Source organism: Vanessa cardui, chromosome 12, assembly GCF_905220365.1.
Source record: "Vanessa cardui chromosome 12, ilVanCard2.1, whole genome shotgun sequence".
NCBI lineage: Eukaryota > Metazoa > Arthropoda > Insecta > Lepidoptera > Nymphalidae > Vanessa > Vanessa cardui.
In genome coordinates, this window is record NC_061134.1 from 8,134,152 (window position 1) to 8,159,863 (window position 25,712).

At 32.0% G+C, this 25,712-nt stretch overlaps 3 protein-coding genes across 3 annotated transcripts; 2 read left to right on the forward strand and 1 right to left on the reverse strand.

Moving 5' to 3' along the window:
* Positions 1-1,472: 1,472 nt before the first annotated feature.
* LOC124534037 (BET1 homolog) lies at positions 1,473-2,198 on the forward strand. The gene has a single exon (XM_047109671.1). It carries the CDS (start codon positions 1,729-1,731, stop codon positions 2,065-2,067), a length of 339 nt encoding a protein of 112 aa, XP_046965627.1. The 5' UTR covers positions 1,473-1,728; the 3' UTR covers positions 2,068-2,198.
* A 4,432-nt stretch (positions 2,199-6,630) lies between these two features.
* On the reverse strand, positions 6,631-18,273 carry LOC124534048. Its single transcript, XM_047109692.1, has 22 exons — positions 18,140-18,273; positions 17,653-17,755; positions 17,434-17,567; positions 16,678-16,872; positions 16,442-16,534; positions 15,846-15,956; positions 15,241-15,434; positions 14,974-15,112; positions 14,463-14,545; positions 13,545-13,684; positions 12,890-13,036; positions 12,661-12,779; positions 12,294-12,347; positions 11,982-12,137; positions 11,516-11,647; positions 10,864-11,085; positions 10,533-10,622; positions 10,295-10,435; positions 9,789-9,923; positions 9,401-9,508; positions 8,494-8,650; positions 6,631-7,476 (listed from the first exon to the last, which is right to left on the reverse strand). The coding sequence occupies exons 2-22, from the start codon at positions 17,741-17,743 to the stop codon at positions 7,367-7,369; spliced, it is 2,751 nt and encodes a 916-aa protein (XP_046965648.1). The 5' UTR covers positions 17,744-17,755; positions 18,140-18,273; the 3' UTR covers positions 6,631-7,366.
* Positions 18,274-22,777: 4,504 nt separating this feature from the next.
* Positions 22,778-25,134, forward strand: LOC124534407 (SUMO-conjugating enzyme UBC9-A). The gene is made up of 5 exons (XM_047110269.1): positions 22,778-22,855; positions 22,936-23,004; positions 23,077-23,160; positions 23,457-23,719; positions 24,493-25,134. The coding sequence occupies exons 2-5, from the start codon at positions 22,939-22,941 to the stop codon at positions 24,557-24,559; spliced, it is 480 nt and encodes a 159-aa protein (XP_046966225.1). The 5' UTR covers positions 22,778-22,855; positions 22,936-22,938; the 3' UTR covers positions 24,560-25,134.
* Positions 25,135-25,712: the final 578 nt, after the last annotated feature.

A 25,712-nucleotide genomic window follows, 5' to 3' on the forward strand; every position in this document is an offset into this window, starting at 1 on the left:
TAGATTATCTCGTCAGAGAAAACAAGTGCATGTAAATCGACGTGTCAAATTGACGAATATATTAGGTCATACGATATTACAAGTTATTGTGTTTGTATAAAGATCATATTCACATAGGAAATAAATATTGATAACTTGCGATAGCGTACTTAATTCAGATGTGATCGGTTTTACGAATTTTGCTGATGCTACATCTAAGTTGTGTCGTACTATACGCTACACATGTTTTATCTTTTCGTAATTATTGGGCTGAATCCCAATGTACATATATATACATTCAATACATACGACCAATCGCTATGTAACATCCTGTAAAAATGTTTTGAAGAAAAACTTTTAACGAGCAAAATGCCTTGAAAGAATAATTTACATAAATGTTTCGCTACTTCGACTTATGGTTATCCGCACCTAGGAAAAGTAGAATCGGTTCGATCGTGACCTCTGAGACCTTTTTGTAACTGTTTTTATAATATTTAAAAAAAAGCTATTAATATCGTTCTAGTACGTCAATACATTCAAAGTACGAAAACATTAAACGCATTAAATATTCGCCAAGTCTCTCTGAAGCGCATCTCAAATTTATTTCAATATCATCGAAATCATCGTTCATCGTTTCATCTCATTTTCACAAACAGTACAGTAACGGGATTCTGTAATAATTCACTTCGTATCTCACTCGTGAAATATAGACAACTAAAATTAGTTGTCTACATTTCACGTAATGTAAATATATTGATATGCTATTTTGATATATGCATCTTACAATTTATAATTCAATATCGCATATGACATTTTACGGTCGTGTTGTGAGCCTGTGAGGTGAGTTCCGATTTTTTGTTACCGAATAGTCTTACCCTACATTTGACAAGGACACATCTGAAGTTTGATGTCAACATCAATACTTAATCCGAATAGTGAATACCCATTTCACAACCGAAGTTACAAAAATACGATAACGCCTATATCTGCAAATCTATAATCTTCAATTCTTATAAAATTTAATGTTTATTTTATAGCTGTACCGACAAGTCACAGATTATTTCGCCAATGTTAAATGTCACATAGGATGGAGAAGACATGAATTAGTTTGACGGGATGGTTGAGATAACTAGCTCAATTAAATTTTGAAGACGAGTAGAGTAGTAGAGTTATTATACAATTAAGAGTCAATTATAAGGAAATGTTAGTTTTTTAATCTACACAAACAAATAATAAACAATATTTTAATTTTTCCAACCAATTTTATAACTCACCACATTTTTGAGAGTGTCAAATAGCGTTTTGTTAAATTATAAGATATTCTAGTTTTCAAACACTGTTAATTATCTAGTTGACCTCATATATAACTTAAATAAAATTATACTTTAATAAAATATAAGCATTGAAATTTATAGATTCGTCATGTTTTATAAATGTAATTTAAAATTTGATGTGACATTTCAGTTTGTAACAAAACGCATTTGATGATTTGTCACTTCATTTACAAATTACAATTTTCGCTTTGGAGTTTCCTATCACTAATACTACTACTTTCTCAGTACTATTTTATATAAGTTAAATATTAACTAAGTTACAGTGTACAGGAAAGTAAAAAAGTTTACGTACAAGTCACGTTCGTAAATCTTGTCAAAACTTAAGCAATAATTTAACAATACATCATTTGTAAATAATTGAATTATTGAGAAACATTAGTAATCACAAATCATCACGGCGGGTCGAAGTAGTAGTATGCGGAGGGCTCGGGATGGCTACCAGTATCAGCCCATACCAAGGGCTGCTACAGACGATGTGTTTGAACACGAAAATGAAAGAATGGCAGAAGAGCTCAGTGGAAAAATCACCACACTTAAACATATGTCAATAGAAATTGGAAACGAGGTGCGAATACAAGATAAAATACTACGAGGGATAGATGATGATGTTGATAGAAGTTCAGGATTTCTCGGTAAAACTATGGGTAGAGTTCTCAAATTGGGCAAAGGAAATCATAACTACTACATATTTTACTTATTCCTCTTTTCAATCTTTGTATTTTTCTTGCTTTATATCATATTAAAGTTTAGGTGATATGTGTTTTAGGGTTGATACTATTGTTATATTATGTGATGACTTCTCAGCAAATTTTCTAAGGTTTTGTAAATAGTAATACATATTTAATCTAATGTTGGAACTTAAAAAAAATATAGTGAATAAACATTTGTTTTATTTATATTTATTGTGACCATATTTAAACAAAATAAATGAAATCCATTAATGCTTTTAATTTCATGAGTAAGCCTTTTGAACCGATTGAATTATCTTCGTCTTCTATCTATAATTTAGAGTTAGTTACTTTGCAGACACTAGGGAAGTATAAAAAACAACTTTCAATAAATGGTTGGAAGTAAGGAGTTTAGGTCGAGGTTTATATTAGGTACCAGTAATGTTCAGGAAGCTGGTCATTCATGACACTGGACACAACATACTATCAGACTATTAGTCTATATTATTCAAGAAGGCTACAATAATACACTAGAATTAAATATACATTTATTATACAAGAGAAAATTTATTTTAGGGTAAAGTTTTATACAGTAACTTATTTTAATGCAAATTAATATATACTTAAGCACTTAATCTTATTAATTCTTATGTTAATTAATATTCATTTTACTTAAAAATTCTTGATATACAATTCTTTAAGCAAGTTTAAATTATCTTCACTAAATTTATTTTTCTGAGCGGAGAGATAAAATCGGCATGTTGTGTTTAAAACTTTTGCACAACTACTCGCAGTGTCAATGAATAGAGCAATAATACCACAAGCAATTTGAAAATTATCTTTAGTGCAGTATTCACTTAAATCGTCTAAAATAATTGTGGATGGAACATTTTGCCAAGTTGGTAGAGTGACCACATTTTCAATTAGTGACTGTAGATTGGATGTGTAGAGAAAACTAATCATTTTCATATAATGTCTATCAATTTGATTCACATCCTGCGATAACTCGGGCAACTCATTTAACTCTTCTGACAATATATACAAAACTTTGCCATTTTTTGAACACAATAATGCCTTACTGAAAAGATTTTTTCTGTTTTGTACAGAATCTTCAAAGTAAAAATCACATATAACATTAACTTCAGTCATTTTTAAGTCCCAATACCGCTTGAGTAGTCTCAATGTTCTAAGTTTATAATGAAATTAAACATAATCAAATTTTAACACAAAAATTAGGAAATAGAACTACATTAAGAAATTACATTAAAATAATGTGACTTTAAAGTTTGAATTTGAAGTACGCGTCACGCGACGATGTTATGATTTGTTTACATATAATACTGCCACAATCACAGATTAATAATAACATAATATTTTATAGAAAACTTTAAAAAAAATCCCGCAAGCATTAGCCTCACTTGTTTTATTTTTTTTCTAAATTCGCAGTTTACTTTGACTGATTCTGATTCACATTAAGAAATTAAATTATGAGAAATAAATTATATTGTGATCTGTCAAATTTGACATTTGAACGTTGTAATGGCCCAGCTGAAATGGCCCAGTGGTTAGAACGCGTGCATCTTAACCGATGATTGCGGGTTCAAACCCAGAGAAGCACCACTATATATATGTGCTTAATTTGTATACTTATAATTCATCTCATGCTCGGCGGCGAAGGAAAACATCGTGAGGAAACCTGCATGTGTCTAATTTCATCGAAATTCTACCACATATGCATTCCACCAACCCGTATTGGAACAGCGTGGTGGGATATGTTCCAAACCCTCTCCTCGATGGAAGAGGAGGCCTTATCTCAGCAGTTGGAAATGTAGAGGCTGTTACTTTCACTTTACTTACTTGTGGTTCGAATGATACAACACTTTTCGTGGGTCTAAAAGTTTCATATTAACTTCTGTCTCATCATTAAGCTGTATTTTGATTGTATCCTTTACACCTGAGTCGTAGTAAGTATTTTCGACTTAGGTATACAACTGAGTAAACAATAGTTAACTATACCTTTATCTATAAAGGAATCTTGTGCCTTATATAGACATAAGCGTCTTCAGGCTCTCGGTAGGTTTAAGGACCCTTTGATCTTTCTGGGTTTCAGAGCTGTGTGATCGAAAAAATTGTTAGATTCAATATCTCATCGCTTATACTTTATCTATATCCCTTTATTTTCATAAAATCTTTTCCGGTCATTGACTCTTTTTCAAAAACTTAAATATCATATCCATCTCATCGTTATGTTCATAAAAAGTAAAATTAATAAAAACATGAAATTTTATAAATAAATAACAGAGAAATAATTATCCTTCATTGTTGTAACTAATTTGAGGTTGTTCTATTTTACGTCAGGCATTGTAGTAGGTAGGTAGGCTGGTCATGTAGGCGATAAGTCTCTTAAATCTTTAAACACGTACATTTCATGTTAATTTATGTTACTCGTTAGGTGTCCCTGCTTTACACGGGTAGAATAACGGATGACGTCAAAACGGTCTACGCGGCTCACGTCAGTAAAAGACGAGCTGGATTTTTCGTCGTATACTTTCAGCTAATTTTCAGAAATCCTTTTCCGAACCGGAGACATAGTCAGATTGTCGTAGTAAGTATTATCGAGTAGGGGAGTCTGTATAGTAGCTCACACCTGGCAGCCTCTGGCGGATTGTGGTTGGGTTTATCAAGGCACGAGATTTTACAAGTCGCCGAGGACTACCCGTCGGCGAATGCCTGACCACTGTAGCTCTGACAGAGCAGAGATGAATGTCAAATTTCGCCAGGAAGTAAGGGGAGAAGAAAGTACCGAGCCCAACCCGTCACCAAATAGCCCGACCTGCCCCAATATCTCCTGACTTTAATCTGAAGGAAGCAGAATTCTACGCTCTTGTCGACATTGTAGCGTCCTCTTCGAAATGGCGCCGTCTAACGTTGGTGGTGGATTGGATTTTGAAGATGGAACGGTTGTACTCTCTTGCCTCCATAAGTGCCCGGAGAGCTCGCCGGCGTCTATACAAACCGCACACTGCACAGGGCAGCTACTAGCACTGAATGGACAAACTGATTATCCATTAAGTTATCTTCTAATAATAATATAATAAATTGTCTGTTAAAAGGTTTAAAACAGTTTCACTTAAAAGATAAACAGAGCAGTTTTAAGTTGTAACTTTTGAAGCTTCATTCAATAAAACATTTCATTTGTAAATTATATTTATTAAAAATCATTCCTATAAAATGGTTTTAAATATAAATTAGGCATGTTCTAGTGAAAGTATTTTAACATGTTTAAGTTTCGAAAAAAAAAAAACATTTTTTTTCTTAACACAATACAATAAAATAACTCCAATGGTAAGCTATGAGAATATTTCATAATATTTACATTATTAAATCAAGTCTAATGGATTATATAATTTGCGTTTAAATATGTGCGTTATTGGACACGAAGAAAATACTATTTTTTATATTATGTATTAAAATTTTTATTCGGTCTATTGATTATAAAGCTGCCTTGACTTATCAACGATTGCAATGTTTCGGCCACTTAAATTTTTTCATTTACTCAAATTATTTTGTATTAATACAAAATAATTTTAGAAAATTAAAAATATACAGTTGAAAGAATTAATAAAGTATATACCGAAATAAGAGGTGCACCAGTGCAGAATTAGTACGACACAACTTAGATGTCGCATCGGAAAAATTCGTAAAACCGATCACATCCGAATTGAGTACGCTATCCCAAATTATCAATATTTATTTCTCACGCGAATATGATCTTTGCACAAACGTAATAACTTGTAACATCATATGACCTAATGTATGCGTCAATTTGACGCTTCGATTCACATGCACTTGCTTTCTCTGACGAATGGCGCGATAGGGAGCTATTTCTATTCGTTATGTAAATCGGCAGTAATCGGTTTTATTTTCATTCCATTGCATTTTCCGATGCTACATCTAATATGTGTTGTACTATATGTTTTTACGTATGCGACAGCGATACCTCGCAGATAATTGTAATTAAATATGTAAATGGATTATTTCCCAAACAATAAAAAGGAACAACATTTTTCATTTATGACCGTTTTTCTGCAGAGCAAAAGTGGTAGTAATTTTCATTACTTTTAGTAGCCGCATATGCGTACATCCTATTGTTTAAAGAGTATTTCGCTAGCACTTAGCACCTCTTTTGTTAAGTATAGATATATTAATGTTTTATACTTCGAGTTATATTCCCGTTCAAATTATATGGTGACGTTTGCTATGTTTTTTTTGTAAATATGATTAAAACAATTTAATTTTTCGCCATAAATGATGTCGATAAGATCACCTACATCTTGAGCAATTTAAACTTCGAAGCGTCATTTTTCAAAAATATAAGATCTTTTTTAATAAAAATGCGGGATCAAATTTTAAACCACAACAGATACAGGTGAAAAGCAGGAAAGAACATTATTCGGACTTTACATTTTTTTTTAGGATACTACTTTTTTCATACAGATCTGTTATGGTTTAAGATTATCTACTGTAATTTTAGTAGAAATTAAAACACGCTTATATACAAAAATGTACTTGAGATATTTTTTATACAATCGCGTTTTAATTTATACTTTTATATACATTGGTTAGTTCTCAAAAGAAATTGCCCAGGAAGCATTTCATAGTCATTTAATACTTAAACAATGTGAAGTCGTAGCACTCTTTTGAAATAGTTGAAAAGAAATAAGTTTTCAGACTTACAATAGATAAAAAAATATTAAGTTTTTAATCTAAAACATATTTATATTTTGGCGGATATCATATTGAGAAGATTGAAATTGCACAGTGATGTAACTCCGCATGCTCTAAGCCACTAAACCATCACAGTTCTTTAACTCTATATACGTTTTTTATCATTATTATTCTAGTCTAGGAATATACCATTAACATCCACAATGATACTTAATATTTTACATAGCTTCAATATTTAAATTATCTGTGTATATTGACAATCGTGAATTCGTGTTACAATCAACCACTTATATTACATGCTTATGACAGAGGGTTATAGTTAACTCTGTGATATTATAATATCATTAGTGCCTATACACAATTGCACAAAATTTTGTCAATCGTCTCAATACTGTGTCAAGTGCTAGTTATAATAAAATGTAATTTCTTTTGTCACATTATATGACAATTCATCATGATATCGCACCTTTAACAATAACCCTGTGGCACATACATATAGAACACTAATAAAGAAGATATTTCCAGATATTTTTAAGAATTTTTTCCTTAAATAACTTAGTAAATAGCTTATTTGTGTATTGGTTCTACAGTCTCATTCCTTTCAAAGTGTCCTTCATAAATATAACACATCAGTCACATTTACATTTCATGTAATTCTCATTCCTGTTGTTTACTTGCTTCTGTTATTGATTCATATTGTTCTTTGTCCAGTTCCGTCATGGTGAAACTACCATCCGGTAGTAACAGTACTACACGTCTCGTACCGCCTGAAAATTTAATTGTGTTAATGCTAAGTAGTAACAACTTGTTTATGTACACATCTATGACACATTACCTTTACAATGATAAGGATAATTTTATAAAATATATTTTATAAAATGATCTATTAGTTTAATCTATCTAGCGACCCGCTCCGGATTCGCGAGGGCGCAATACTGATACTACATAAACTACAGAATTAGTTCAATTACGACAACACTTTAGAAAAATTTATAGTGTTTTATTTATTATATTGTCAAGGCATTATATACAAAAACCTTCCCCTCAATTCCCTTTACATATTAAAAAAAACATCGCATCAAAATCTGTTGCATAATTTTAGAGATCTAAGCACACCATATGGACAGACAGCGGTCCGCAACTTTATTTTATACTATGTAATGATGATAGGTAGCAATAAATTGAAATAGTAAAAACTGTGAAATATTTTATACGGAATGTAATGTTTTTTATAAAGAACAATAAAAGACTAGATATCAAAAGGAACATCCGTATCACATACTAAGTTAAATTATGCATTTTGAATAGGCTATTTGACAATGCAAAAAACAAATTGTGAATTATTGTAATAAGTGTATATTATGAGTTTAAAAATTGTTATTTACTAACGAAAATTGAAAATAATACTTAATTTATTCAAAAATCTATAAATAAAAATGCATTTTTTCAAACGTTTGTCACGTGACACAAAACGCTCCTGATTGGCCGGGCTTATGATGAAGTCACTTTCTTGTAAACCTTGCATTTCTACTATATGTACCACAGATTATAATACAGCAAAGTGACGTCACCGACCCCATTGCAGCGCCATATTGTCCAAGTAGCGTTTTCGCGCGTTATTTAAATATGGAATTTTTAATATGATATTTTTCGGCAAATATGTACTAGAAATAAAAAAAATCATCTTTTACTGGGTTCATTAACCTCTACTAAATAATATAAAATTGATTTTAAAAACCAGTCAAATAGCCTATTGTATAAGTGTATCATGTATGATTGCTTACCGGGTGATGGCAGGTCAGCCTGCACGAGTTGAGCGATGACCTGCGTGGCGTCCTCGCCGGGCTCGCCTTCCACCTGCACGGCCACTTGTTGCAGCGCGCCCGCCTCGCCACCCGGCATCAGCTGCGCGAGTTGCGTCGGATCGATCGCCAGTACGTCCTGTTTTATTTATTTATTTATTTCAACAACAAACAACAACAACAGCCTGTCAATTCCCACTGCTGGGCTAAAGGCCTCCTCTCCCTTGAGGAGAAGGTTTGGAACATATTCCACCACGCTGTTCCAATGCGGGTTGGTGGAATACACATGTGGCAGAACTTCTATGAAATTTGTCACATGCAGGTTTCCTCACGATGTTTTCCTTCACCGCCGAGTACGAGATGAATTTTAAAGACAAATTAAGCACATGAATCAGCGGTGCTTGCCTGGGTTTGAACCCGCAATCATCGGTTAAGATGCACGAGTTCTAACCACTGGGCCATCTCGACTCTTTATTTATTTATATACTCTTTATTGCACACCAATATAGACAAAAATAATAGGAACAATTTTACAAAAACAAAGAAAAGAAAAATGTACAATAGGCGGCCTATAATCATATTATTCATTAGAAGAGTACTTTTTAGAAAGAAACGCCTGGTGATAGGCTCTGATTCCATCATAGGACACTTATAACTGTAAATTGCACAATTACAACAGCATTGTAAATCGGTTCAGAGCAACTATGCGAGTTTCTTGCCGTTTCTTCTCGCTTGAAGCTTTCCGAAACGGTGGTAGTATTTAATTGTTGACGATTCAAAAACGTTTCTTTGTGAAGTTTACTTGAATAAATTGGTATACCCTTGGTAGTTAGTGGCCCCTATTAATTATAAGATATAGTATGGCTCTAGAACATTTCGAAATGGTTACCTGTCCATCTTCCCTCGTAACATAAGTTACCCCTTCACCTTCCCCTTCTACTGCATCCTCTACTCCTTGCACAGAACCTTCTACTCCTTGAGCAGCTACTAATAATGTCTGTAAATAGCGTTATTATTATTTTCGATAATATCAAAAGTATACTTTAGTCATAGGCTTTAACAAACATTGAAATCACAAGATAATTTAGAAAAGATAGATTCAATTATATAGGTACAATATGAAAAAAAAAAATCCTTTGATTTAGATTAGTATCCTAATTATTTAATATAAATAACAGTAAATGTAAAATACTAATTTGACTAATATTTTATTAATATATGATGCATTGATTAATTATTAAATTGAAATGAAATTACAAAAACCGATTATTGTGTACCTGTCCATCTTCTCTCGTGACATACATCACACCCTCTCCTTCCCCTTCGACGGTGCCTTCAACACCCTCTACGGAACCTTCTACGCCTTCCGCTGCCACTAACAATGTCTGTCCGGCTTCATTTTCCCCTGCCACCTGTTACGCCATATTTTGTTACTTATATTCAAATATATGTGCCACAAAACATCCCTTTTTGCATGTAATCTGCTGAATCTTTGTTCATATTATACATGCTTTTAGCATTGTAATCAATTTGATTTTGTCTCAGCATTCATACAATTTGCATAATGCAATGATTAATGTGAATACTGTCATTACTTTTGAAGTTTGTTTTCTTTGAAATATTAATTGATTTGTTTATACCATTACATATTATGTTTTAACTCCTTATTTTGTTATAGTGTTCTTTGAGGACTCAAACCAAAACAAGTATTCTAAAACTGTATTTAAACAAATCCATTTAAGTGAGTATTGAATCAGAATTATATAATCATTTTATTACTAACTTGATACAACACGCCGTCTTCTCCTCTTATCATGATGGGTGGATGTCCTGCGTGTAATAAGCCCACCTCTTCACCATCGTCAACTCCAACGCCTTCCTCTAACAACTGCTTAACTGCACTAGCTTCGACCTTTACCTCCGTCTGTCATTGACATTTATTTTAGTATTTGATACAAGTATATGTTTTATGTTTAATTAAAGCATATTTATAACAACATGCTCTATTTAATTATACTTACACCATCTTCATCGGTTAAAACTGGTAAAGATGGTTGCGCTCCATCACCTTGTACTAACATTCCCGTTGTGCCTCCTGGTGACATTTCAACCTGTTGAATATAATAAGGAATAAAAAACATTTAAATAGTGACACAAGTACTCACGAATTTTTTTTTACGCCATGTACTAAGAACTGTTAAATTGTCACATCCAAAAATTTGTACATAAAAAACAATTGCTTAAAAAAAAATTGATTAAAAAAAATTAGGCAATGTATCATATTAAAGAATATGGATAATAGTTTGTACTATTGGAGTAATATACAGTGTTCATCTTCATTAATGTCTATACCTTCATCAGCATGGTAGCGTGGTGGGTCTCCGGAGGCGGCGTGGCCGGCGGCTGCGGCGGCGGCGTGGGCGGCGGCGTGGGCTCTCCCTCGGCGCGCGCCAGTCTCTTCCCTGTCACCGGGCACAGAGACAACTCCCTTTCCGGACTGGGCGACGGAAGTGGGCCAAGATCGCGCGGGAAGGGATCCTCTATGCCGTCGGAAGACTCTGACGAAGCCTCCCACTGAAGGTGCAAAATTTGACTGTGTGACTCCAATTACAATTATACTTCTAAATTTGTACATTACAACCCCTTCCTATTCTATATCTATATTATATTAAAGGCACTTGTGTTGCTAATATATTTTATTTTTCACCAATTAGCGTGAATGAAGCGTGTAGATGAACTATAGTCCTTTCCAATGACAAAAGGAAACATTCAAAACTTTTTTTGTCGTTCCTTAGCATTCATTATCCATTCATTCAATTATTTTCACCTCACTAGTCGAACGCAAATGACATATCAATTTGTTTCAAAGATCAAAGTTGTTTATTTACCTTTTCTCCTCTTCCCATTGGAATAGACTATACATATTGAATGATTATGCTGTAACATCATTCCCTATTTACAGCTTCAATCACTTACCCTACTAACTTAGTTATTGCTGTTTTACCTTATCAAACTCAATGGTGATGGGTTTTTCCCGTATGCGCACGATGTTCCCGGCGGCCGTGGACACCGAATATCCGCGTCCACGCCCGCGGCCTCGCGTCGAGCCGCCGGAGCCGCGCAGGAGACTGTCACCCTGAAATAATAAAAAAATAAAATTAACATTACACCGAAATAACATACTTAAATAACTAAATAACATACTTTTTTTTATTTAATAATTATGTGTATAGAACACATAAGAGCAATGGTCTAATACTGAGTAAAGTCCTGCTAAACTATTATAAGGATAACCGCTACAGCTCTTATAGCTTTTACGTCTTATAAATATATCCACGAGAAATATTACATCTACCAATACTGTATAAGCATCTATTGGTTGATAATAAAGCAAAATTCTATAGATTTAAATTTTTTATCCTTTTTTTCATAGAGTATATACGAAATAAAACCTTTAAAGAAAATGTTACCTGTGCAAGCTTCTTATTAAGGATTGTGACCGGCGACTTTCCCTCTGATGCGCCGTACGGTCGCTGTATTGTACGTTGGATAATCTTCTGCCCAGAAGGAGTTATAATCGTTTTTTCTGTCACCTGTTGTCCTCCAGCACCATATGTCTTTTTTATCTGTTTTTAATTGTATGAAAATATTTATCACTTTTTGAACAAAAGTTTACTTACTGCAATTGAAGGATGGCCAATTATTTTAGAAATAATAAATGAATACTTAATTTTTTTCACATTATTAGGATTAATAAGAATTTAAAATTATAGCTTAGATACCTGTGATGATACAGGTGTGTTTGCTGGTGAAGACTTCTTCTCCTCCATTTTTTTCTACAAAAAGAAAAGATACATGTAAATTATGTTTTAGTGACATATGCAATATGAAACCCTGTATATTATATAAATAAAATAAAATGGATTAAATAAAGGAGATTGTCATAAATAAAGCCATTGGATTCCACTTTAAACAAGAGTCTACAAGCGAAATGCAAATGAAAGCTACATTATTAATTTCAGCTTCATTCAACATCTATTGATATAACGATAGCATAAATTAGGATGGAAATATTTAAAAACATTTTTAAAAGTTTTATACCTGGCATAAATTTCGATGGAAATATTTAAAAACATAAAATTATGATACCTGTTTGGCAGCCATGATCTGTTTTCTGATCACCTCTTGGTCTATATTCAAGCCAGGTCCTAACTTGCCAGGAGAATTAATTTTCATTATACCGGAACTCTTGGACATTATGTACACACCTTAAATATAAAATACTGTAGTTAGTAAATTCAAATAATTATTTATCAATTAAGGTAAACACAAGGGAAGAGCTGTTACTGTGGACTGTAACAATTTAGCTATTACTTACCGGTACTAAGGTTTGGCATGTGTTTTGGATCAACTTTAATGACACCTTTGATGTTAGGCATACCCTTGCCTCCGAGACCTAAAGATTTCACTAGTTCGGGGTCTATATTTGATTTTGGGGAAGACTGCCCATTTAATATTTTCTTTTCTGTTAACAAAAGAAAAAAGAAAATAGTGTTTGTACAATCTCTAATTTTCTAATCTCTACTATCTAAATCATTGTCTACATTCTCGATGGTAAATATGGTCCACATACCTTCCGATATGACCTCAGTTTTGATAGCTGCTAACAAATATCTCTACTTATTATGTATAAATATTAGATATTTTTATCCAACACAAAAATGATATGATATGATGAAATTATTATGAAAGTTTATGTATCTATATATTAGGTTAATTAAAGTTTTATTTTAAAAATTAATTGAAACATAATAATAGTTCAATTAAATAAAACTGTTTAGTTCTTTTTCGTCCATCATCATCTTATTTAGGTATATAATTCATATTTATCAATTCATTTCTTATTTTGAAATTATTGAATTAGAATTGGATTGAAACTACTACTTGTCGAACTGGTTTTTATCAATGAGACAATTACTTATAGTAATTTGTTACAAAATTAATCGTCTAAAAAATGAATTCGATGCGGTTACCTCTGACGGAATCGCTGTCGGAGTAATCGTCGTCGCTGGACATCTCGCGCTTGATGCGCTTGCTGGCGGGCTCGTCGTCCGCGCCGCACCACGCCTTCACTTGGTCCAGTGCGCGCGCCTTGCTCGAACGCTGCAGGCGCCTGCCAGACAATTGATATCCCGATTATAATAGGCTATTTGACTGGTTTTTAAAATCAATTTTATATTATTTAGTAGAGGTTAAGGAATCCAGTAAAAGATGATTTTTTTATTTCTAGTACATATTTGCCGAAAAATATCATATTAAAAAATCCATATTTAAATAACGCGCGAAAACGCTACTTGGACAATATGGCGCAGCAATGGTGTCGGTGACGTCACTGTGCTGTATTTTAATCTGTGATACATATAGTAGAAAAGCAAAGTTTACATGAAAGTGACTTCATCATAAGCCCGGCGTCAGGAGCGTTTCGTGTCACGTGACAAATGTTTGAAAAAATGCATTTTTATTTATTGATTTTTGAATAAATTTAGTATTATTTTCAAGTTTCGTTAGTATATAACCATTTTTACACTCATAATATACACTGATTACAATAACACACAATTTATTTTTCGCATTGTCAAATAGCCTATTACTTATAATCGAATACGTGGTCGGGAGACCAAATAATACTGCCATAGATACTAATAGTAAATTTATCCAGCACTGTTTCATTCATTGTTATTTGACTTGCGTTAATTTAGATAGATTATTTATGTAACTGTTGCATACACATATTAAGTTCATAGTACATAACAATGTATTCCTCCTTCCTTGATAAAAACGAGTTGTTTACGGAATTCACTTAGTAAAATGGCTATCTAATGCAAAATAATTAAATATGTCATTCTTTTAGAAAAATTTAACTGAAGTAATGGTTTAATTTTTCTGCTTACCCAGTTGGTGTCAACACTGGACTGTCGGATTTCTTCACCATCTGCTTGACAACCTGTGGTATTGGAGTGCTTAACTGCTTAACCTAATAAACAATTGACCTAGTAACTACTCATAGAAACAGCAATACTCATGAAGCATATGTAATAAACACTTTTTTAATCTTATATACTTTTATAGAACAATAACAAAGTAATTTCTAAATAGATATATTGTAACACTTTAACTACAATGCACCCTGAATATAATTATTATTATATTGTAAAAAAAAGGGTCAAAGGTTAAAGGAGTTATTGCTGTTTCTGTAGTATATAGTATAGTACAGTGTGCATTCAATCAATCACCTTAACAAAAGAGGTAACTTATTTTATAAATTTTAATGAAGAATACTCAAGTATGAATATCTCAAAATATATTATTTTACATCCAACACTGAAGTAGTAAAATTAATAAAAAAATATCGATTTGAGTTTTAATATTCAGTTTTGATAGCCCACTTTTATAATAATTTACCTGTACTGGATGCTGTTGCTGTTGCTGCTGAGCTCGTAACGCTTTCAATTCCTTTTGACGAGCTAGCTGTTTTTCGAATGCTTCCAGAAGATGTTTGCAAGTTTCCATATTTTCTACCGGCTCCCATGTGTTCTGTTCACTGAGAATAAGAAGAAAAGAAGAAACTTTTGAGTTTTAAGATAATTAAAAAAAAAAAAATTGTCTTTGATCTAAAGTCTACTAAAACAGTTAATATAAATGATCATGTTTATTTATCATGACACTCACTGAGGGTACCCCTCCCACTTGAGCAGGTACTCGTAGTGCTTGCGTCGCGGGTTGAAGCGCTTTGCGAGTATCTTCTCGACGACGTACTCGCCCGCCTCCGCGCCCGCGCCGCCTTCGCGCTCCGAGCGACGCGCGATGCGCTCCTCAGCCGGCACGCGCTCCTGCGCGTTGCGAACCGAGTCCGAAGACAATTCCTAACGAGAACATATATTATATTGGAGACAAGTTTACCACATAATATAACACCTCGCCTCATTGCCTCCACTGGTGACAGGAGGGCTGGTTCGTTTTTTGCCCAGAGGATCGGAATTGCGATTCAACGGGGAAATGCTGCTAGCATTCTTGCCACCATTCCACGCGGTCAAGATTTATACAGTAACTAGTTTTAATTCATATTTGTATATATATATTTAAGCATTTAAAGTTTACCACAAACAACATTGCTGTCCTAATTGACTACTGATAATTTTGTTACAGATCACATACATGTATACATATAATTTGTTTTGTAATAGTTAAATTACAGTTTATAATTTAGTTATAGACAAGTTTTTAATTTTAACCTTGATGGAAAACTTAAAAAATAATTAATACAATATACATACCCTTGCTCTACTAGCGTTAGACATTGACATTTTATTGAGGAGAGCTTTCTGAGCTGGAGTTGCTTTAACATCATCACTCTCTTCTCCAGATGGTTGAGCCTCGGTATCCTCCTGAAAATTTTTAGTCACATCAAATAGGCACAGCTTGAAAAGTACCTCTTAAATAATTGGTAAAAAAAAAAGTTATTAAATTGTCTATTATCACATGATGAGAATTAAAAAAAAAACAAGTGAAGAATTAGATAGGTGAAACATAAAATAATAGTTATATTCATAATAGATTTAATTAATTATCATCTAACTAAAAATGTTTCTTATTCTTTGTGGGGAAACAAGAGATTCAGTTCATTAAATATATTTTTATATCTTTCATCATCATCATCATCATCAACAGCCTATTTTTGTCCACTGCTGGACATAGGCCTCTCTCAGTGCACGTCACTGTGGTCTTTCTACGGCTACTCGCATCCAGCTCCTGCCTGCCGCCTTGCGTATATCGTCACTCCACCGTGCCTGAGGATGTCCTACACTACGTTTGCCAAGACGCGGTCCACTGCCACTTCATTTCTATATTTTTATTGTAAACAAATACAAACCACTTTGACAATTTTCCTTGGTCTACCACGTTTTTTCACTTCAGGAGCAGCTGTCTGCACAGGAACTAACTGATCTTCAGCCTTCAATTCCATCTATGAGAATAAATTCATAATTTATGATCATATACTGTAGTAAAAATTATATTGATGCAAAGAAATATGCCTTATTTACTAATTAATTTTATATTATCATAAACACAAACAATTTTAACATTATTTTAATATGCTATACTTACAACTTTAGCATGTGCAAATTTAGATAGAGATTGTACATTTGATCCAGCTGTTATCCATGCCGTTCTTTGAGCTTCAGGCATCCTGCACCATTGCTGATATAATTTCCAGCTGTTGTCTGCATTTGAAGTAGAACCATCTCGAACCGATGAGCACTTCCATAGCAGAAAAGCCCATACTTGTGATTTACTTTCATTCTATAAGTAAATATTTATTGGATAAATATTTTTGTAAACTTATTATTGAAAATAAAAGAGCTATATGACAATACAATAAATAACTACTAGAAAACAGTTTGCACCATTTCTATATTGCACCTATGTTTATATATGCACAACATATTAAGATAATAACAAATTGAGATTCTCAAGTCCTTCAGACTGAGAAAACTATATACCAGGTATATATGACTTGGTTATATATGGTTATTATAATTAATGCAATTCTGCAGGGTGATTGTAATAAATTGTTAAATGATTAACTAAATGAGATTTTTCAATTACAGTGTTTAGAGTCATGCAGCCCGCTAGTTAATTGCCATTGAATGTTTATTTATGAGCAGCTCAGAAAATATGTTAAAGTTTTGAAATTGTTAACTTTATAAATATATTAAAAATGCTTATACTCTTAATGTTACTATACTTTTATGCCCTTTCACTTTTCAACATTGTGCATGTTTGATAATGAACTAATATCATTACTTATTCTAAGCTTTCTGAATTGTATTATGTGGAAAAAAACAATGAAATTTTACTTACACTGTCCCGTACTGGTGATTTACCAGTGCAGTTATTTGTATTTTTGTGATCTTTAAACTCTTCAATAAAATGGAATGCTGAATGGCATTGTCCACATACCAGAACATCAAGGGTGGCCATTTGTTCGTGTGCCTCTGAGTAATAGAAAACAAAATTAAATATTCTGAAAAAAAAATTATCTTCAAAAAAAGAATTTATGTAATAACAATTATATTATACCTTTTAGAGCTGTAGGATTTTTTGTTAAATCGTCCGGATTTCCCGACGGTATTTCTTCCGTAGTAGATTCTCCTTCTTCCATAGTCGTCATTGTAAAAGAAATCTAGGAGTGATACAATTATCATTTTAATTAAACTATCTATTATTTATAACCTAAATTAAACACAGGTTCCCGCCAAATGCTATATTCACTTTTTAAACACATCCAACACAAATTAAATACATTCCACGTAATAATTCAATCTTTAAATAAGTTTGTCACTAGCTTCTTCATAAACATTATTGCTTATTTTTTATTTATAACGCTTATAATATTGAGAATTTAAAACACAAGCTTCAGTGACACATAACACAAATCGACGCTTATTGACTTTCATCGTTCTCATTATGCTGCAATTGCAATGAATTACGATGATTATTTTGAAAAAAATATCATAACTTTAGTATACTTATTTTATTCACTTGTGATAACCACTTTTTCACTTACCTACCAAAACAATGTCAAAATAATATTTTTTTTATTCTATAAATTACCCTCGCAGAACGAACGCAAAACGGAACAACTAAAGCAAGCATCAAATGCTATATGATGAAAAAAAAGGAATGCCGACACGACCACACTTGCCTCTAGTAATGGCCGACATTCCTTGTTCTCGATTTCAACGTTTTGAAATACAACCAATAGGAGATGAGCAAGATTTGATAATAGACCAATAGCAAAAAAGAACTTGTTTGGCATAACGTAACAGACTTACTGTCACTATATTGACGACAAAATACGCCGAAGGTATAATTATGCCGACATATTTTACCGAAGCCATCCGAATTTAAGTTTTAATAGATGCTAATGATGTTTTATGTATTTCATTAATGATTTGTGAAAAGTAACTAGTTAAAGCATTGTACACATATGATCAAATTGATATAAAAGTTATCAATTCGGTTTCATTAAAGTTATGAAAAAGTCTATTTTATAAAAAAAATATACTTGTTATAAATTTTATTATTATAGCAATAAAGTTGTAAGGGTACAAGTTTCAAAAAACAAGATATGTAGTTTTTATATTTATACTTAAAAATTTATAAATAATAACATTAATTTTTAAAACCCTAAGGATACCTTTTTATATGTATATAAATAGATACGTTAGTCAGGGACGATTGGTACCCAATAAAACCTACTCTTTCCGGTAAAGTGGGATGCCACGGGATTGTTTGATATGGGTCTAACCCACAAAAAACAATCCCGTGGCGTGGTGTACTCTAATACATAAACGTATATGAATTAGAGCACCTTATAATAATTGATATAGCTTTTTTTCTTTATTTTATTTTAAAACAATGAAAGTATGTAGTTATGAAATTCAATAGGATTTTTAGAACTTCAGAACAATGAAACCCCTATTATTTTTTACTTTATCATTTTGACATTTATAAAAACAATTGATATTTATGTTTTATGATAATTCGTTTGCAATAATATGTGCTTGGTAGCTAAAACTACCAGTTATCTTTGATGCGCGCCAGGGATAATCATTATCATTCAATTTAATCTATGGTAATTATGTTGTACAGAAAAGTTTTTTGTACAAACATAATTTTATTCCTAAGCGAGTTGAGTCATGGCGACTGAATTATTATTCTCTGTGAGTTAGATCCTGTGCCTTTTTATTTTAAAATATAACTCACCACCAAGGGCCCTTTTAGGAAAGATGAAATTTATGGTTAATTATTATTCGATATTCGAAATCTATCTAACAAGCACATATAGATATTAAATTTTTTGTTACTTTTACAAACACTAGAATTTCGAATATATTTTTTAAAGTGTAAAATGCTGCTTTCTTAAAATATACGAAAAGCCTAAAAATCAATATCGTTGTATTTGGTATATTATAAATGTAAAGTACATTAATAATATTACATTTCATACAGTTCTAAATCGTATCAAATTTCGTGAATGAGTAAAAAAGAGGTTGAGAAAACCGCCTAGAATTTTTTGAATCCGTACACAAAAAAACAAAAATTATAAAAATTAAACATATTCTACGACGCACATGCTTAAAATGAGCTAATAACAAGTTTCCATGAATGCAATAAAATCTCCTAGATCTGTACTTTACCGCAAAAACCAATATTAGGGCCTTTTTTAAATTTCAGATATTTCTTTTTGTTTTTGGTAGATATGCCAACTTTATTGATAAGTAATTTGTAATTCATAACGATTGTACGGGACTTTAAATCAAGTGATTAAATGAATTATGAAATTAAAAAGAATTTCAGCAACAAGCTTTTCTGTTGATATAATACAAAAATAGAAAATTCTAATTGTTATAATACTTATAAGTAAGCGATTTTCAAAATACCAGTTTTTGACGCGAAGTGTTAACAATAAACATATAACATTACTTACAAGATGCAATATACATAAATTTTCGCCACGTCATTAAAACCGTGCTATTGTTATATAAAAAAACTATATGATATGATATGTAACAAACGCGAACCGGTAAGATAATATGCATAAAAATGTCTGCAAAGATGTGTATCTCGTATACCGACTAGGTAGGCATTTTAATTTTATCTTCAAACATGTCTGCGAAATTTTTATGAATTAAATTACAATGTATCAATTGTAATTACTATTTACTGTTCCTAAATTTTCCGTGTTGACCAAATATAATTGGTGAATATTACTTGTTAAATTATGTCAGTATTGCAATCGATTACTTGTAACTAACTGTGTAGAATGACGGTACAGACCTAATTTTTAATTTTTATATAACGAATCTCGCATATAAATTATTTGATAGGTGTTGTTTTATTTACCATTAATTATGCTGGACATGTAATTCGTAAACAAGATTATACTTTTTTCATGAAAGTAAATAGATTCTGATTATGTGATTTTTAAAACTTACACGATAATTACCCATAATTTACTTAAATAATGACGTATAACTATTTCACATTCAGCCCAAGATAATATGCATAAAAATGTCTAAGGTATCTCTTGCCGAAGAAGTTCAGGTACGCTTTTACGCACCGGTGCTCTTTATGACAACAATAAAAAGGGCTCTTGCCACCATCGACGTTCCTGATCTTATTGAGCCTCGTGGAATTAGTCGTGATGATGTTAAGAGACCGTATGGATTATCATTGGTTCCCTGGGAACGAGACGCCCTTGTGAGGGACGCTACATGCGTTGACACGTTGGCCCCGTCTCATATTCGAGAAACAATATTAAGAGCCGGTGCCGCTTCGGAAAAAGCTGAAACAAAAAAAAGGATCTAAAAATTTCGCCTCAAATTACTTTTTTGTTCCATTTGCTTTCGAAACGCTTGGTCCTTGGAGTAGTGGTGCAAAAAGCTTCATCAAAAGTATAACACCTCATTACCTCCACTGGTGAGTTGGTGACAGATGAGATGGTTCGTTTTTTGCCCAGAGGATCGGAATTGCGAATCAACGTGGAAATGCTAATAGTATTCTTGCCACCATTCCACGCAGTCAAGATTTGTATAGTAACTAGTTTTAGTTCATATTTGTATATATTTATGCATTTAATGGTATTAATTCTTCTGTCCTCGGTTCTTAATGCAAAAAGTAAGAAAATAAAAATTCCCGTCAATCAATAGAATGTTAACTTTTCTATCTTATCTAAGTTGAATTTTATTACCAACCAAGTGAAGTCCAATTTAGTCAAATGATTTAAATGCGTTTGGAAAGCAAGAACCAGTAGCGGTTATTTAATTAGTGAAAAATAGTATAAAATTGAGTATTATTAAAAAAAATAGTACTTATGAGTATCTTTTACAATTAATAGATTTTTTTCAGACGAGCATTGCTAATTACATTATTGGATTACATCAATCGAAATTAAATAGCCTATTTATCGCTACTTAAGTAATGAGCTATATCATTTTATTATAAATGATAAACAAATAAATTAAAATAAAGTGTCTGTGAGGCGTTTCAAAATAACATTTTAAGTTAACATGACTTTTTTGCAATTTCCTAAAACAAAAACAATAACTACTTTTGTTATTGTCAGACTGTCTTGTTGTAGTGTAAAAGTTTATGGACGCACAGTACCTACATATGTTGCATAGACTAGATGCGAACATTGAAAATATGACATATATTTTTAAATAAAATGCCAGGAATTTGTAATATCACCAATATTTTCTGAATTTTCTTTTGAAATTGACAATTAGCATTGTATAAAAAATAAATAAGTGTGAAGGAGCAAAAGGGATCATGCCCAGCGTGTAGCCGGTGTCCGGTGGAGGATTAAGCCCCAATAAATTATTTTAGACGAGAGCAGGTATTTTCATGATTGTTTTTTTTTAATCAAAAATCAAAATCAAAATAAACTTTATTCAAGTAGGCTTTTATAAGCACTTTTGAATCGTCATTTTACAATTAAGCGAAGCTACCACCGGTTCGGAAAGTAGATTCTACCGAGTAGAAACGGCAAGAAACTCAGTAGTTACTCTTTTTTAACATTTAAAAAATACAACGTCATGTTAATTAAATACAATTATTTCAATTAATGTATCCTGCTTGGAAGTCAACAGGTATTAACTCCACGCTTTTTTATCATCTATAAAATCTTGTATCGAATAATATGCTTTTTCTACCAATGTATTTTTTACAAACGATTTGAATTTACTAAACGGCAAAGTTAAAAATTTCTGCGGAATTTTATTATAGAAACGGATACCTTGCTCCAAGAAGGATTTATTGACTTTGCGGAGTCGGAAACTTGGCGTTATAAGCTTATCCTTACTCCTAGTGCACTGTATGTGATGATGATCATGATAATCATATCACTGATTTCATCAAAGTGATCAATGTTACTGTGAATATACATAATATTGTTGTAAATATATTGCGACGCAACAGTGAGTATTAGCAATTACTAATTTTATAATTTTAAATGTAAGTATAATTTAAAAATAAGGTGTTGAAGGTTAATTTATTTGATATATATCACTATTGTATACTTAGTTATTGTTAATTTTTAAATTTTTAATTTACTTAAAATTGATTTCTTGACACTGATTCTGATGTTAAGTCTTCTTATTTCTTTTGCTAAATAAAGATTTTTTATCTGTGGAGTTACGGAGTAGTACTTGACGCATCGTGGGACGCTTTTATTCGCGCTGTATAATTTATTTTTCATATTTGTTTCCTAGAATTTGTACGTGTATAATATGAAATTATTATATTGTAAAATATATTTCCTATAAAATTTTATTCTTTAACATACCGTTTTTACAGATAATGTCGGGCATAGCCAGCGCACGTTTAGCCGAAGAGAGAAAAGCTTGGCGCAAGGACCATCCCTTTGTAAGTCATGTCCTTTGCTGAATATAACTTATGTTTGACTTGTCATTTTCATTAGATTTATTGTTGTTTTAGGGCTTCGTTGCGAGACCGATGAAGAATCCTGATGGATCTTTAAATCTTATGACTTGGGAATGTGCAATTCCTGGTAAAAAAGGGGTTAGTATCTTAAACATTTCTGGTAAAAAATTTTAACTGAATTTATTTATCTGTGAACTTTACTAGTGATTTAAGAAGTGTTTTTTTAAGGTTCATAGATATGTATAATCTTATACAAAGCTACTATAATATTTCTATTAGATGTAGAATTATTTAAATATAGAGAAACTAATTTCTATGTTATTCAATTTATTTCCAATTAAAATTAATATTATTTACTGTTTATCATTATTACGTGTAATAACTTTGTATAAAATGTTTCATAATATAATTTGTTCATTATTTTTGCTTTGCAGACACCATGGGAGGGTGGATTGTATAAATTGCGTATGATTTTTAAAGATGATTATCCGTCAAGTCCACCAAAATGCAAATTTGAACCACCACTGTTTCATCCCAATGTGTACCCTTCAGGCACAGTTTGCTTGTCACTTCTTGATGAAGAAAAGGATTGGCGTCCAGCAATAACAATAAAACAAATCCTTCTTGGAATTCAAGATCTGCTTAATGAACCTAATGTGAAGGATCCCGCTCAGGCAGAAGCTTACACAATCTATTGGTTTGTATTTTAGACTATTTATATTTAAAAAAAACTTTATCTATCAGTTGGAATCAAGGAAGTCGATTTGTTTATCTGAAGCTAGAAATAATTTAAAAAAAATAAGCAAAGATTCTTTAAGATGACCTATACATTTATTTTTTTATGAAAACCCACATCTCTGCTTCATATGCATGCATGCATGGTGCATGGTGATTGTAGATTTGCTAATTTTACTATTATATGCCTTGCGAGTCCAGCAACTCCAATAAAGCAAATAAAACTATTAAACTTTACTACTAATATTCATATAATTTCAAAAGTTGATGACATTATAGTTTCAAATTCATTTCTTATTTAACATCTCTATTAATAATATAGAGTTAATTAGACCAAAGTTGCATATAATACAATATACAAGACAACAACAACAGCCTGTAAATTTCTCACTGCTGGGCTTAGGCCTCCTCTCCCTTTAAGGAGAAGGTTTTTGGAACATATTCCACCACACTGTCCCAATGCTGGTTGGTGGAATATAGGTGGTGGAAGAATATCTATGAAATAAGACACATGCAGGTTTCCCCAAAATGTTTTCCTTTGAATTTATGAACACAAATTAATCACTTGTAAATTCAGTGGTGCCTGCCTGGGTTTGAACCTGCTATTATAATGCACACATTCTAATCACTGGGCCATCTCGTCTCTCAGATCAGATTGGATTAGAGTTTCTGATATGATATATTTGTAATGTTTAGTAAAACCAATTTTTTTTAATAAAATATTTTTTTTTACAGTCAAAATCGACTAGAGTATGACAAGAGAGTTAGAGCACAGGCCCGCGCTATGGCTGCAACGGAGTGAAGAAAACACATTCCTTACAGCAGTGGTTTGGAGAGACCATCTAGGTAGCAGGAACCTAGTAACATTCCTGTATATCATAGAAATGCAGTCTCATTGGCAAGTTTAATTATATACAAGAATAAAAAAATTCAATTGTCTGCTACAAAGCTGGTTTTTGGAGGAATTTAGTTTTAAGTAGTGTTAAAGTAATTACTGTTATTTCAAAGTATTCAGTAAATATTTTAACAATATGTAATAAATATATAAAATAAATATAAACATTTGTGTAAATGTTTTGAAAACCATTTGTAAGTACTGCTCGCTGAAAACATTCTAGCATTATTAGTAATTTTTAAGTGTTTTTATTTATTCAGGGAAATATTGTTTAAACTCTGACATACTATGAACATTATCCAATAAGTAAATTGTAAGTATGTATGCCGGTGTTAACATTGCTGTAAATCATTCAAATTCTTATGCAGTTTGCTTTGTAAACTTGTAATATGTATGTATCATCTCTTGCAAAAGAATCTACATTATAATTTTAAACTATTTTTGTATCTTTACGTTAGATTAATAAACAATTAATAAATTGATTAAGACTTTTATTGATCATCTATACATACTCTTAAATGATTAATTTTGCTGCGCTAACTTTTTTTTTCGTATAAATATTTATCCTAGTGAATAGTGAAAAGTGATTATAATATTCTTGCTCATTTTTGTACGAGTATATTGTAGACCGTAATGATTAAATAATTTGTGGCGATGAGGACAAAATAGGCTTGTTTTCGATTTATCGACATCTAAATTTTAACATCGGATGACGTCAGAATATCAAATGATTCAATATCGATTTCTTACTCGATCGATGCGTAACCGTTATCACCATCTTAAAAAAATATCTGGTTCTACATCCGATCCTATATCGAAACACGATGCATCGAACACATGCCTACTATTAATACTTAGAGGCTGTAATATTACATTTTTTTGCATTGCCAAACTCGGTATTCACTCTCTTCTTAACTATGTCTGTATCATTTATTAAATATTCATGGAAGTCAAAAACTAGCATTATTTACTCGCGCTGGCAGATGTATAAAACAGTTTGAGATCGGAGTTTCTGATATGATCTGATTTGATCGGAGAGATCTGGTGAATGGTGATACTT